At 40.6% G+C, this 14,670-nt stretch overlaps 1 protein-coding gene across 2 annotated transcripts; it reads right to left on the bottom strand.

Moving 5' to 3' along the window:
* Positions 1 to 4,902: 4,902 nt before the first annotated feature.
* On the bottom strand, positions 4,903 to 13,454 carry LOC146371969 (hepatic sodium/bile acid cotransporter-like). 2 transcript variants are annotated; one of them, XM_084953476.1, is made up of 7 exons: positions 13,244 to 13,454; positions 11,480 to 11,566; positions 10,880 to 10,992; positions 10,590 to 10,794; positions 7,622 to 7,800; positions 7,246 to 7,445; positions 4,903 to 5,153 (listed from the first exon to the last, which is right to left on the bottom strand). In XM_084953476.1, the coding sequence occupies exons 1-7, from the start codon at positions 13,430 to 13,432 to the stop codon at positions 5,101 to 5,103; spliced, it is 1,026 nt and encodes a 341-aa protein (XP_084809602.1). In that variant the 5' UTR covers positions 13,433 to 13,454; the 3' UTR covers positions 4,903 to 5,100. The 2 variants fall into 2 exon arrangements, with proteins under 2 accessions (XP_084809602.1, XP_084809603.1); XM_084953477.1 differs by having other exon boundaries at positions 7,379 to 7,445.
* Positions 13,455 to 14,670: the final 1,216 nt, after the last annotated feature.

Here is a 14,670-nt window from a genome sequence, read left to right as displayed (position 1 = left end):
TCCTCACTGGAAGCTACTTAAATCTGGTTAATCTGTGCACTACTGATAAACAACATGCAGCATTTAATTGTTTCAAATTGCGCACTCCTTTGTCCACATGCTGTGTGCACACAAATTGCTTTCACAAGATTGCACATGTGTGTTTTCTACTTATTTTGCTTCATAAAAAAGTCAAGACTGACTTCTGGAGTTTGCTGCAGGTGAGAATTGCACACCTAAACCTAATAGTTATTCTGCAGAAAGCAGAAAAAAATGAGGAAAAAACTCACGATGATTTTCAAGAAATAAACAGTTGACAGATATGTTTACAGGTGTATTCAATGCTTGGTTTACCTTTTAGGTCAGATTCTTCCTTTGCTCTGCTCTCGTCTCTTTGTCATAAAATAAACTCCTTTTGTGTTGCCACTCTTTTTATATGATTCAAATGACACATGGAGGCCTCTGGTTGTCCAGAGGTGCCATCTAGTGCACAGCTGACTTCAGCACCTACAGAGGAGATCATCCTCCTCCAAATAAAACTAAAATAAAATACAATATTATAATACTATAGCACTACAAGACACTTTATTTTAGTTTTTAAATAATGTCTCATCTATTTAGAAGTAATATTTTCATCACAGAACATATATGTTGTTCCGACCACAAGTAATCTACATATTGTGTTTGGTATCTGTACAGCTGGAGTGGTTTGTGTGTGTGCTGTGCTTGGATATTATATGTGAAGTCATGAGTGGAAATCACGATCAATTGAAAGCTCCCGAAAGACCAGAGCGGCTTGTTGTTGGTTGTGTTCGAGTCCATGTACTTACCCCCAAACCTCTCATTTTTGTCTATTCTTTTTTTTTTATTTGTCTCAGAGATAAATTAAATGTATGATTCAAGGAGTAAATCAGGTCTTCAAGTCCAATTTTTGTCACCACTATTTACTGTGTTTTTATTAATAAATTGTGACATCCTCTGCAAAATGTTATATATACATATATATCAGCTTTTTTTTGTTTTTTATTTATAAACAAAATTGTAACAAATATCTTGTATGTTGCTGGTCCATCCCATCCATCCATTCATCTTCTTCCACTTATCCGGGACCGGGTTGCGGAGGCAGCAGCTGCAGGAAAGCCCAGACCTCCCTCTCCCCAGCCACCTCCCAGCTTGTCCGGCAAAGACTGCTATGGTCAGTCCGGACAGTGAATGGCCTACCCAGCAGATACTGTCTGAAGTGGGAAGTGAATGCCACAACTGCTAGAACCTCTCGCCTGGTCGTGCAGTAGTTTTGTTCGGTAGCTGACAGCCACCTGCTTCAATAAGCCAGGATCTGCTCTTCGCCCCCTGGCACTTGAAAAAGGATTGCTCCGATCCAACAATCGCTGGCATCAGTGTCGAGGAACAAGTCACCCTGGTCCAGAGGGTAACCCAGGACAGGGGCTGCTGTAACGCCCGCTGTGCAGGCCATTCCGTCACTTGTTGAACTTTCTGGGAATCTGTGGAAATACCTCCAGCAGAGATGATTTGGCCCAGATAGGCAACCTGCTCCCGGAACAGGCAGCATTTAGATGGCTTCAGTTGTAGGTTGGCTCCACGCAATCTGATGAATGCTTGCTCATGCCGATCCAGCATCTGGGTGCTAACCTGACCCAGGACAATGATGTCATCAACGTACACTAAACACGTCTCCCACTGCAGCCCAGCCAGGACTCTGTCCATAAGCCTTTGGAATGTGGCCGGTGCATTGCATAGCCTAAAAGGCATCACATTCCACTAGAACAATCCCTTACGGGTACAAAATGCAGCTGCTTTTTGTACCCGTAAAGATATCTTATCTTTTCAGGCTCTGGAGGCCATCTCTACCTGCCAGTATCCTGATGTCAGGTCTAGTGTACTGAAGTACTTGGCAGTAGAAAGCGTGTCAAGGGTATCTTGGATGCGTGGCAGGGGTTAAGCGAGTTCGCTCATTTATTGGTGTATAGTCCACACACAGTCGGGGACTCTGATCTTTCTTTTTCACCATCACAATTGGAACAGCCCAGCTGCTATTGCTAGGCTGAGCTGACCCAGCCTCCAGGCTCTGCTGTACTTGCTATTCGGCCGCTATTTGTTTGTCTCCTGCCATCCTGCATGGCGAGTGCTTAACTGGTGGCCCTGGCATGGTCAAGATGTCATGCTGGACGACACTGATGCGACCAAGGTCATTTGGGCCAGTGGAGAAGACATCACCATAGGACCTCAGCAGGCCTGCCAGTCCGCAATGGGCAACGTGTGTGAAACCGGAGCTGCTCTCAGCATACAGGGTCTGCCAATGGCTTGGCACAGAAGCAGGGGCAGTGCTATCAATCTCGAGGACTGCCAAGACCCTTGGTGGGTGATTCCCCGACCCCTCCAGGACTTGCACAGGCTGAAGAACCCCAGCCACTGCACCCCACTTTAAGGTAACAGCTGTAGCCCTAGGGTTAAAGACTCTGATTGGGATGCTAGAGGGTTTGCGAGGCTGCACATCTGTGTGAGCCACCAGCACTTGGTGCTTCTCCAAGTGCTGGTGGCCCTGGCATGGCTTGTTTTGAACTGTGGTCATGGCCATGCTTACAAAGCCCACACACCCCTGCTGGTGGTGGTGTTACCATGCGAGGTGTCGGGGAAAAGTAGCCCTGAGCTGGCATTTCATAGCTGAATTGGGCAGGTTGAGGTGTACCTGGCATAATATGTAGCTTCGCTGGCTCAGTAAACTGTGGTTTTATAGGGACATTGCAGGTACAGTTCATGGCGGTGAATGGCTGGCTGCATGAGGGGGATGTAATAATCCAAGAAAGGTGATCATGTGTGCCATGCTGTCCCACTGTAAGTGGTGTAGATGTAATATTTCCAGGGCCTTCACAATCTGAGTACTGAAACTGCTTAAACTCGCTACACACTGCATTCTGCTTTGCTACTGGTGTTAAGAAAGGGTTGGTGTGAGTTGAAGCTGGCGGGGTGAGATGCCATGCAGCTTCAAATCCTGTCATATTGGCTTCTGCTACGCTTGCCACTGACGTTAGTTCCATGCCTGTGATGAAGGGGTTGCCACTACAGATCTTATTGTTTCTGTCAGTAGCACGGTCCATATTAACTTTGCCACTTTATGGGCATTCCGACAAAAATGGGTTGCTAATGTTATTGAAGTGCATTACCTTGTCGTCCCCTTCAGCATCTCCCGGCGCCCCCATTCCCTCTGCTGTCTGAGAAAAAAAAGTTTGCTCTCCTTCTCTCTTGGCACTTTGCAGAGTTTAATCCTGGAAAAGAGCCCCTAGTGTTGCCTCGCCAGGCCTTAGTAAGAAGACCTCCGGCTGTTACTTCAGGTTCCGTGACTGGCTCGTAGCCGGTAACAAGCTTACTGCACAGGTCAACTTTGCTATTGAAGAGACAGAAGGAGGCGTAGGAAAACTGCTTCACCGGCACTTTATTTTCTTCCAAGGTGTAAACACCGTGTACAGTGGGCTCCAACAATTTACTCAGAACGAGCATCACACACACCTCGGGCTGCTGTGGGAGTTGTTATATTCCCTTTTTAATGCCTTTATTTTCTGTTTCTTCCGTAGCTACTCGTGATCCCCTTGTTTTCCTCTCTCCCTCACTCAGACACACACCTCCAGGAGCAGTCCCACATATCCTTCCACAGCCTTCATTAAAGGGCTATACCTGTAACACGAGGAAACCTGCTCGACAACGCCAAATTGTTATGGAAATTTTAACAATGACCTGCAACAAACCAGGTGAGCGTTTTGAAATGGTTTAATAACATATTGCAATATGGAGAGAAACATCCTAGCCAAAACACTAGGATCATCTCTGAATTGTGGCCACCGCCCTTACATCTTATATACCCTATCACAGACACTCTTACACAAAACACATTGTCCAGAACATCATATATCTCTACACCTTCAGCCAAGCTCATCCTTGCCCCTCTCCCACTGTAAGAAAAGTTACGACCACCCGTCACCTCCCTAAGAGCATGATGTCTGGAGATCTTCAAGGGGTTTTTAAATGTTGCTCACATGCTGTGTGCACATAAATTGCAAATGTCTGTTTCTGTTGAAGTAAACAAAAATACAAACACAATACAAACACAGCACAGCAAAGCTTCATTAAAGTCTAGCCTAAACCTAGAAGTCTGTCTGCAGAAAGCAGAAAAAGAAGAAATGACCAAAATCCTCCAGATGATTTTCAAGAAATGAACAGCTGCAGTTTAAACATGAGAAATATGTTTACAGGTGTATATAATGCTATGTTTACCTATTGGGCCACGTTCTTCGCTTTTCTCTGTGTCATAAAACCAATTCCTTTCATGTTGTCACTCCTTACTCCTTTTGTCTGTTTCAAATGACACATGGAAGCTTCTGTTTGTGCAGAAGTGCCATCTAATGCACAGGTGAGTTAAGCATCTTGAGAAGTGCTAAAGAAGCTCCTCCTCTTGGAAATAATTTCATGAAAATAAATGAGTAAATAAAAGGAAAAATATTAACTATTACTCAATAAGCTCCTCTAAATCAATAAATTTGTTTCCTTGCTCACCCCCTGTTTGTGTACACCCACTCTGTGGACAGATACCTGTACTCCACCACATCATCATGCTCTCCCGTCTGAAGTTGATCACTGTCTGTCTGATCTTTTTTTACATTAAGAAGCAGATGATTCCTCACAGACCACTCCACATATTTATCCAACTATTTATCCGGGAAACTTTTGATGCTTCTTTTAGATGCTTCCATAGCTTCTCTCTCAGTGATAATGTTGGTACTTGGTGGACAAGATCTTGGAAAAAGTACATTTATGTACATAATGAATTTATTTTAAGCGAAAATGTTGTGTTTGTATGACATAGGAAAAAGAGACTTCTCTAATTTTTCAAAAATTTATTTAAAACTGGATTTTCTTTTCACTGGTGCTTTGTAACTGAAGTTACTGAAACATTAACAGGTTTCATAACAATATGGTATAATAATCAAAAAATACAGTTGCACATTTTTCTGTTTGTTCAGTAAGCTGTATGATTTTGTTTCCTTCGTCTGGATCCCCTTTGGTGTAACAGTGCACGCTAATAGAGAAATATATGAGTGGTAATTGACATCACACATCAGACTCTTTCAGATCCTCTCCAGTGGCCGCAGGCTGGTACGGCTCTGTGGGTCAGATAAGCAGATTCATTAACACAAACTAAGATTTGACACAAAAGTTGCTCAACCTGTGGTTAGATGTAAAATCCTAAGATTTGGTAAACAAAACACAATCACAAAGTTATTCTTCGATGGAGTGTTTTGGCGCCGTTTTGCCATTTTTTTGTGTGTAGAATGGAAAACAAGAACAGGCAGCAGAGACTCTTAGCCAGAAACCTTTTTGTGGGCTCATTGGTGCTTGCAGTTTGTTACGACTCAGGTCATAATTTTGTGTATTGTTTTCGCTCATCCACACAATTGTTCATTTTCTCTGCCTCTTTTTTTCTGCTGCTTCAACCACAGACTGTGTGTTTAGTAATGTACTATGTGTTCAAGTTCCTGTGTCTAGAATAACTAGGTAAACTAGGTCTTCCTCCACTCCAACCCAACCAATCGCTGCAAATAGCTGCCGCTCCCTGAGCCGGCTGGAGGTTTCTCCCTGTTAAACAAGAGTTTTTCCTTCCCACTGTGGCCAAGTGGTTCCTAATAGGAGGGTGGTTTGATTGTTGGGGGTTTCTGTGTATTATTGTAAAAACTTAGAATGTAAGACCTTAATATAATTAACTTAACTCCCTTGAGGCATCTACTGTTATGATTTGGCTCTATATAAATAAAATTGAATTGAACTCAATTAAGCTATTTGAGAGTGCCAGATGTTAATAATAATTACTAACTAATTGTTAAATGCAGAATGTATTTAAAAAATGAGCATTTAACTGTGCTGCTAACTGAGGCTCAAGCGTACTTGAGCATTTAATACCGTCTGACATTTATTGTGTGTTCGTCTCAGGTCAGAGTGGTGCAGTGGTTAGCACTGTTGCCACATGTTGAGGCAGATGTGAGGCGCATAATGCTTTCGGTGATCAATGAGACCACTTAAATGACTAACAATCAAAGCAAATACATTATTAATAATGAAAATATATAGAATAAATTACACTGTATCTAACGTGGCACCTTTTTAAAAAGGTCAGTTTGGGTACCAGTACATGAGTATAATATTGCCATTAGTGGTTCAAGACTGGTCACCATAACCTACAACATGAAAGGGAACAACAAGAGTACCTTAGAAGGTATCGCCCAATTTACAAGCCCATAAAGGTACAATAAAGAATATATCTGTATTTTTCTGCTCTATACTTTGTGTAGTGCTAAAAGTACTGTTTCTTCAAACACAAAATTTAAAAGTGTTTAATCTAATATATTTGAAATATGGCAACTTCAGTAATGCAAACCCTCCTGTAACTGTCCCTGAGACAGTTAAAATAAAGTTGGTTATTTCATGTTTCTGTGATAGATTCATGCTTAATTTAGTTCATTTATTTATAAGATAAGATGATAAAAGTTTAACGTTAATTAAAAAACATGTCTAAAATATGTGATTACAAAATATGGGTTCGTTAAATATGTAAAGTTTGTAATGTTTGTATGAGGTAAATTTTGTAATTGTCACATGACCAGAGTTTGGTTGAGAGCACAACCATGGCATTGTGGAGCTAGCATGGATACATGGCTACAGATGCATCTACAGCCTCAACGTTAATGTTATTCTGCACGTGGTCCAAGAGGTGCACGCGGTATGGTTTCATGTATATTGTTTGTATAATGTTGCATACGTGTTCTACACTGGTAATGAGAGGACATTTTTGTGATATCCATTATTGTGCATTTTATCTGTTCTGCTTGCACAAGACTGTTTATGGACACTGATATTAGAGACTGATAAGCTCAAAACATTTATGTTGTAAACTTTGTGTTTCTTCAGTTTTCACAGTGTCTGAAGACAATAAGAGTGAGAGAGAGAGAGAAATAAATTTCCGAAGACATCAGTATGATGCGTGGCCATTCTTTGTTGGACCCCTGTATTTACACCTCCAATCTGAGATGCTGCAACCTGGATGTAGTTCAGTGAGTTAACCCACACTTGATCAATTCACAGTTGAATTTTTGTGAAATAATGATCAGCCAGACATCTGTAAACTCTTGTTTTTTTTTTTTATCTTGTGTAATAAAAGGCCTGTGGTAAAATGTAACCTCTGAAACCTGCTGTCACTCTTACCGTTCTCCTTTCTCTTGAACCTTTGGTAGCACCAAAACAGCATGATGATCATCGCCGCCTCGAACAACTGAAACACAAAGTAGACTCCCGGGAATAGATACAGAGGACCCACCACTTCGCTAGGGAAGGCTACCTTCAATATGGTGGAGCACAGCACGATATTCTGACAGCCTGTTTCCATGGAAACGGTCCTCCGCTCCCTGAAGGCAAGGAAGGATTATTTACAAGTCATATCTATCTACCTGCCTGTGTGTCTGTCTCTCTCTCTATATACATATATATATAGAGAGAGATCTATCTATATATTTTTCCAAACCTCATAGGATCATTAATGTCGATAATATCGATCAATGACTGAATTAAGCAAATAACCTACCTGTGGCTGAGTCTGAAGATTGAAGAGAAGACATAGCCAAAGCAGTAGCCTATCAAAGGCATGAGACCAGCGATGGCCAAGAGTGAAGGAGACAGCAGAGTCAGGATGTAGCGTCCGTTTGCAATAGTGGTTAAGATCAAGGTCACCACAGTAAAAATCAGCAAGATAATGATGCCTACCTAACAACAGCAACAAGAGAGGGAATAAATCAGTGTTTGACTTCTCTTTTGGTTCTATGTTGCTCAAAAAATTAAAGGAACACTTTTCAGAGTATAGCATCAAGTAAATGAAACTTCTGGGATATTGATCTGGTCAGTTAAGTAGCAGAGGGGGTTGTTAATCAGTTTTAGTGGCTCGGATGTTGATGAAATCAACAACAAGACAACACTCAAAACAGAAATGGAGGCCATTGGGATTTTTCCAACCTCATCATTTCTGACTGTTGTCAATTCAACTCAACTCAAGTTGAATTGAGGCAACTCAAGGCACTTTATATTGTAAGGTAAAGACCTTACAATAATACATTGAAAACAAAGAAAACCCCAATAATCATATGACCCCTATGAGCAATCGCTTTGGCCACAGAGGAAAGTAAAAACTCCCTTTTAACAGGAAGAAACCTCCGGCAAAACCAGGCTCACTGGGGGGTGGCCATCTGCTGTGACCAGTTCGGATTGAGAGGAGGAAAACAGGACAAAGTCACAAGCCATCGATTAATAATAACCAATGATTAAATGCTGAGTGGTGTATAAACACATAGTGAGTAAAGAAGAAACACTTCATCAGAAGCCCCAACATCCTAGACCTATTGCAGCATAACTAAGGGAGGATTCGGGATCACCTGATCCAGCCCTAACTATAAGCTTTGTCAAAAAGTTTTAAGCTTAATCTTAAAAAATAGAGAGGGTGTCCGTCTCTCGAATCCAAACTGGGAGTTGGTTTCACAGAAGAGGCAACAGCCTGACAGCTGAAGGCTCTGCCTCCCATTCTACTTTTAAATACTCTGGGAACCACAACTAAGCCTGCAGTCTGAGAGCAGAAGTTCTCTATTAAGGTGAAATGGTATTATGAAGTCTTAAAAATCGATTCAAGATTTAAGACCTTGTATGTGATGAGGAGGATTTTAAATCCTCTTTTTTTATTGAGCCAGAAAATATTTTTCCTGGCTGATCCTGTAAATGAGTGAGACACCATTTCCTCTCCAGCCTACGAGTTATCTTTTTTAAGATGCCCGTTTGAAAGTTATACCGTGGAGTCAAGTACTTCCTATTTGAGTCTTTTTTTTTCCAGAGGAGCTAGAGTGTTGTACGGAGTGAAGATGTAAAATTATTAAAAATATAATGACCTCTGTGGGAGTAGCGTTCAGGTAGCTTCCCCTGCTCTACCTGTATCTGCTCCTTTGTGCAAGGAGGAACGGGATGAGCATTGTCAGAGCCCTATAAAATTGTGTGAATGTCTCTTTCATAAGGGTGGCCTGAGGGCCAGACGTCCTCTAGTGGGCCCTCTTGTCACGGTACTGGGCCATGAGGCCCAGGGTTTAAGTTCTAATGCATATTTTTTGTATCTACATGTGTAGTTTAACGCATCTAGTTGTTTTCTAGTTTGCAGTTTAGTCCTGGGTTTCTTAGTCCCTTTTGTCATCTCTCCCTGGTCCGTGTGTCTACCTGTCATGTTTCATGTCTGTGGTTAGGTTAAGTTCATGTTCTATCTCCATGTCTATGTCTCTGTGTTTCCTGTTTTATTTTGAAAGAGTATGGTGTTCTTTGTTCATTGTAGTTAGTGTTACTCTCCCCTGTATTGTCATTATGTTTCCTTCTAGTCAGCTGTGTTCTCATGTGTCTCCACTTCCCCTGATCACCTCATGTGTGTATTTAAGTCCTCAGTCTTCCTTTGTTCGTGGCCGCGTCGTCTGTTCAACTTCCCCCATGTTACGCCAGGTTTCAGGACTCTGTGCTGGTCATGTTGCTTACGTGTATAGTTCTTTGTTGTTCCAGCACAGAGTCCTGTTCATAGTAGTCTCCCATATGCATCGTTGTCACCCTGTCTTCGCTTTCCCTGCTGTCTGAGTTTAGTGTCAGTTCTTCGTTTTCCCAGTTGAGCTTCTAGTTTAGTTTTGCCTCTGTGCTTTCTGTTGTTTGCCACGTTAATCAGCCCAAATAAAGGCTCGCTTTTCGTTTCAAGTTCAGTACTGTCTCCTCGTCTATGTCTGCACCTGGAACCTCACACTCCCACACACGGTCCGCCCGCCGCAGACCGTGACACCTCTGCTCATTCCCTGACACTGTGGAGCCTCATTTGGCATTTGCCATGGAATGCCAGAATTGGCAGGTCCACCCTGTGCTTTTCACAGATGAGAGCAGGTGGGTCAGTGATGGTTTGCGGGGGCTTATGAAAGGAACGCAGAGACCTCTACAGGCTAGGCAACAGCACTCTGACTACCATTAGGTATCTGTTTGAGATCCTTAGACAAGCTACAAACTACAATGAAATTTCAGCAAAATGCACTAACCTTTTACATATTTTTTTTTCTTTGATTTTCGGGTGTCTTTGAATTCACCTCTCTGTAGGTTAATGATTCTCGTTTCCATCAGATGGAATTTCTTCATTCCTAACACATTACCCATTTAACATTATTATAGATATTCAGCATGCTTTTTTCTTTGGAGATCTGATGTGTGTCCAAAGTGTCCAAAGCCTTACGAATTATCAAGTCTCAGGAATTGTATCAGTTCACAGATTGATGTCTAGAGTTATTCAGTTTCTCTGTCTGTCAAGTGAAAAAAAATCAGTAAATCCTAATATTTAAGATGATAAAATCCACAGGTTTTCTGTTGTCTTTTGTTTTTTGTTAAACAACATAACAAATATCAGTTATTAAAGTCTTTATTTGCCATCCCTGCACCACCTGATTAATCAACACTGTTAATCAGTTCTAGTGATCTGTCTGACCTTCATTCTCTTCACAAACCTTTGTGACCCTCTTCGAATACTGCGGCCTGTAGGTGTTGATGAGGATGCCGATGCCACACGGGACAAGGGTCAAGACCAACGATAAGATGATTTGAACATACGGGACAGCGTTCTGCACGCTGGGGAAACCCTGGCAGTAGATGTAGAGCAGGAGAGGCATCATACCCATAGCCAACAACATGGAGCAGGAAGTCATCACGATGCTGAAGGGAAAGACAAGGGTTATGATCACCTCAAATTACATTTTTAATATAAATGTATTACAAGAATATAACTTCCCATGTGTACCTGAGGTTCATGTCCCCCTTTAGTGCCAGAGTCAATGTGTTGGAGATCTGTCCTCCAGGACAGCAGCCACAGACCAGAACAGTCACAGCTGTTATATCCCTCAACTGGAACCCCTGTAACACAAAATCACAATAACCTCTTACAGGATGCCAGTAACAAGGTTTAACAGTGATACAAGTGCTGATCTGGTGTCAGTTATATACTGGTACAGCAACACAAATTCAATTATATTGGGCCACTATGTATTATAGGGTGAAGAACGAGAGTACTAAATGACACTGGAAAGAGAAATCAGATTTCCCTCATATTAGCTTCTCTTCATTGGTTCCCTGTTAAATTCAGAGTTGAATTTAAAATGATTTTCCTCACATAAAAAAATCATGAATAATCAGGCCCCCTTATATCATAAAGATCTTTATTACCCAAAATGAGAAATGCTTTCTTTCTTTTTTTAAATTGATTTGTTTCAATATTAAGTTTCTTTCAGTTAAGTCAGTTTATATAGTTTTCTCATTTTTATTATGAATCTCTTCAAAAATTTTGTGGGGAACTAACTTCATATGAAGTATTATTTCTAATCTTATTTAACGTAATACCAACCTTAGCCAAGCAAAAGGCTGTAAGAGGCATGATCACATACTGGGACACAACTGCAATAGCCACCCCCTTAGGTTTCATGAGGTGATACTGGAAACAGAAGAAGGTAGAAAACTGATCAGAAATAATATCACTGGATATATAAACACACTTCAAAATGTTAAAAAGTTCATTTCAATTCAAAAAGGTAAACTTTCAGTTTTCTGTATTCATAGCAATAAGTATTATTCCGAAATCCTGTATCTGTAAATATTTGAAGATTTTATTCCAGTTTGAGTAAAAATAATCAGTCCGTCCTTCCTTCCTTCCTTCCTTCCTTCCTTCCATTTCCTGATGCTTATCCAGGTTCAGGTCATGGGGCAGCAGTCGGAGCAGAGAAGTATAGTCTTGCCTCACTCTTGCCACCTATTCCGGCTCACTCAGGTGACACCTTGCCATTTCAAAGGCAGTACTGAATAAGTATTGAACACTTTACCAATTTGCTAAGTGAATATATTTCTAAAGGTGGTACTGACATCATTTCAAAGGCAGATGTCACTAACAACCCATCCAATCCACACATGCAAAGAAATTTAAACCAGGCATATCCATAACTAACAGAGTTTCCTTGGATCTGTGTTTGGGACGTCCACCCTTGTTTTATCGTCATCATCCTGGTAGATGACAGCAGATTTTCATCAAGAATGTCCCGGTACATTTTTCCATTCATCCTTCCTTCAATTATATGAAGCATGCCAATGCCATATGCTGAAAAATATCCCCACTCCATGATGTTCCCACCTTCAAACTTCACTGTCGGTATGGTGATTTTAGGGTAATGTGCAGTGCCTTTTGACCTCCAAACATGGTGTGCATTACGGCATCCAAACAGTTCTGTTTTGGTCTGACCAAATTATATTCCCCCGGTATTTCACAGATGTGTCTAAATTTTGTTCAGCAAACTTTGAACATGTTTCAAAATGCTTTCTCTTCAGCAATGGAGTCTTGCTTCATGAGCATGCTTACAGACTATGGCGGTTTAATGCATTACTTATTGTTTTCTTTGACACAATCGTACCTGCTGATTCCAGGTCTTTCTGTCCTTGACTCTTGGACTTGAACTCTTCTGATGTTTCTTTTCTCTCGTCTGTCTGGTAGCACCTGGTCATGTCCATTTTATGGTGAAATTATGTTCTTTCCACTTCCAAATTATGGCCCCAAAAGTGCTACACTGGAACCTTCGCTAGTTTAGACATTTATCTGTAACTAATGCCATCACTATGTTTTGCAACAATAAGGCTGCGAAGGTCTTGAGAAATCTTGTTGGTTTTACCCTTCATCAGATGTTTCTTGTGTGACACCTTGGTAATGAGACATCTTTTTATAGGCTCAGTTGGGACTGAAACTGCGGAAATTAGTTTACATTAAGCGGCAGGATTGCTTTCTATTTACTGATTTCAGCTGGCGTCATGACTTTCCACAGCTTTTAGCACCTCCTTTTCTTCATGTTTATGTGTTTACAACTTTTATCCCTGTGTCATTTCTCATGAATGGATTGCATGGTTTGCTGCCGACATGTGAGAATTTCACATTAACCATATTTACTTATTTTATCCTTTTTATCTAAACATGGCCAGCAATTCCTTGCAGGAACTGGAATGTGTTGTCAGGCATAAGGACATCCTCGAAAATCCTGCTTACGTGTAATTTTTTCAGGCTTTGTCACAATGCTTTTTTGCATATACACAAACCACATATACATTCGCATTCACTGCTGATCTTGGTCACCTTGATCTTAGACACCTCCATGGTGCATCCAAGTGAAACCATGTTGATGATGATTATGATTATAACCACTACTGAAATGGCATCATCAAGAGCCGAGTTCACAGCAGGTCGGTAAACCCAGGTGGTGTTTCCAACCGTCACATTGCGCCACAAATCTTGATGAGAGGTCAGGTTTGCTGTGTTGTTCATGGTGCCTTCAAATCAGAAGAAACACGAGGTTCTGAGCTGTGAGTGAAAAACCACAAGTGGAGAAGAAGAACAGAGAGCAGAGTAAGAGTTAAACAGAATACCAGCATCTTTGTTTGTTTACATTCTGTGTTCAGATTAAGTCCGTCCTTAAACTTTGTGAAGAAAACTTCTCTAGCAGGAAGTTCATACTCTGTCTTATTGAGGTATCCTTACGATACAGATTCTGAGCTGTGGTAAGATAATTTTCAGATGCAGTTTGTTAAGCTGTATTTAAGTAATAGAACCTAAAGAAGCCAATAAATTGCTGAAATAAATAAAGAAAATTCATGTATATGTACTTTTGTTTGTTATGCTTGGTTTAATGTTCTGTCAAATCTGTCATATGTTACAGCATTGTAGTAAAGACTATTCAATACAGAGAATGATTTCACTTTAATTTGTCCAAAAATAAATAAATAAATAAAGCCACTTTAAAATCTCTGTGCGCTCTCTGTAAGAGTGTCACACCTGAATGCCCTCTAAGAACTTTGTGTTCAAATTGATCGAGTTTAAAGTTTAACAGCTGACACTTTGGGGATGAAACAACAACTGCAACAGTACACTCTGGACTACTTAAAACACATCTCATACTAGGATTAACTGGTTTCTGAAGCACTGGTCTTCTGCCTTTCTCTCAGGACCTGTGTTGTGTTTTGCCGTGATCATTTTTCTTACTCAAACACCCCATTTTACATCAGCATGCACAGAGACTGATGCAGGAAGCCCATGTTAATAAACAAGGTTGATAATTAGGGGTTTTATGGATAGCACTTTATAATACGGCTCACAACTAAGGGGGAAATTCCCCTGTAATTAAATTAAATTCCAATGTGTTACATTTAAAATTATAATGTAATTGCACTTAAATACTTAAACGTAGGCAGACCAGAATAAAGGGTTTATGTTTTTACATGAACAAGGAAATAATAATACTGTAAGTAAACTTAAGTCGTGCATAAGTAATTTGAAGTATTCTCTAATTTCATGGCAAGTTTGCAGAAAAACAAACAATATTTTCCTATCTTACTCTGAAAATATGTTGTATTTTCCAGGGTGTTGGTCATATTATGAAATGCATAATTTGACCTTTTACATCATTTTTTTAACATCTGTATTTAATACTCACTACACTGATGTGCATGAGATTGAGGACTGCTTTCCCTTAACAAAGTTTAAGAAGAACTTAATACCAACAAAAT

Source organism: Perissodus microlepis, chromosome 15, assembly GCF_051167445.1.
Source record: "Perissodus microlepis isolate ML-2025 ecotype Zambia chromosome 15, ASM5116744v1, whole genome shotgun sequence".
In the NCBI taxonomy this organism is placed as follows: Eukaryota; Metazoa; Chordata; class Actinopteri; order Cichliformes; family Cichlidae; genus Perissodus; species Perissodus microlepis.
Note: the sequence above shows the minus strand (reverse complement) of the source record. Positions and strands in the feature narration are given on the sequence as shown.

Excerpts from the sequence above, each read along its gene's own strand:
- LOC146371969 (XM_084953476.1), bottom strand. The coding sequence starts at position 13,432 with ATGAACAACACAGCAAACCTGACCTCTCATCAAGATTTGTGGCGCAAT. Across the intron at positions 11,567-13,243 it reads TGGAGGTGTCTAAGATCAAG|TATCACCTCATGAAACCTAA; the intron begins GTGACCAAGATC and ends TTCTGTTTCCAG. Across the intron at positions 5,154-7,245 it reads GTTCAAGAGAAAGGAGAACG|AGCCGTACCAGCCTGCGGCC; the intron begins GTAAGAGTGACA and ends TCTGACCCACAG.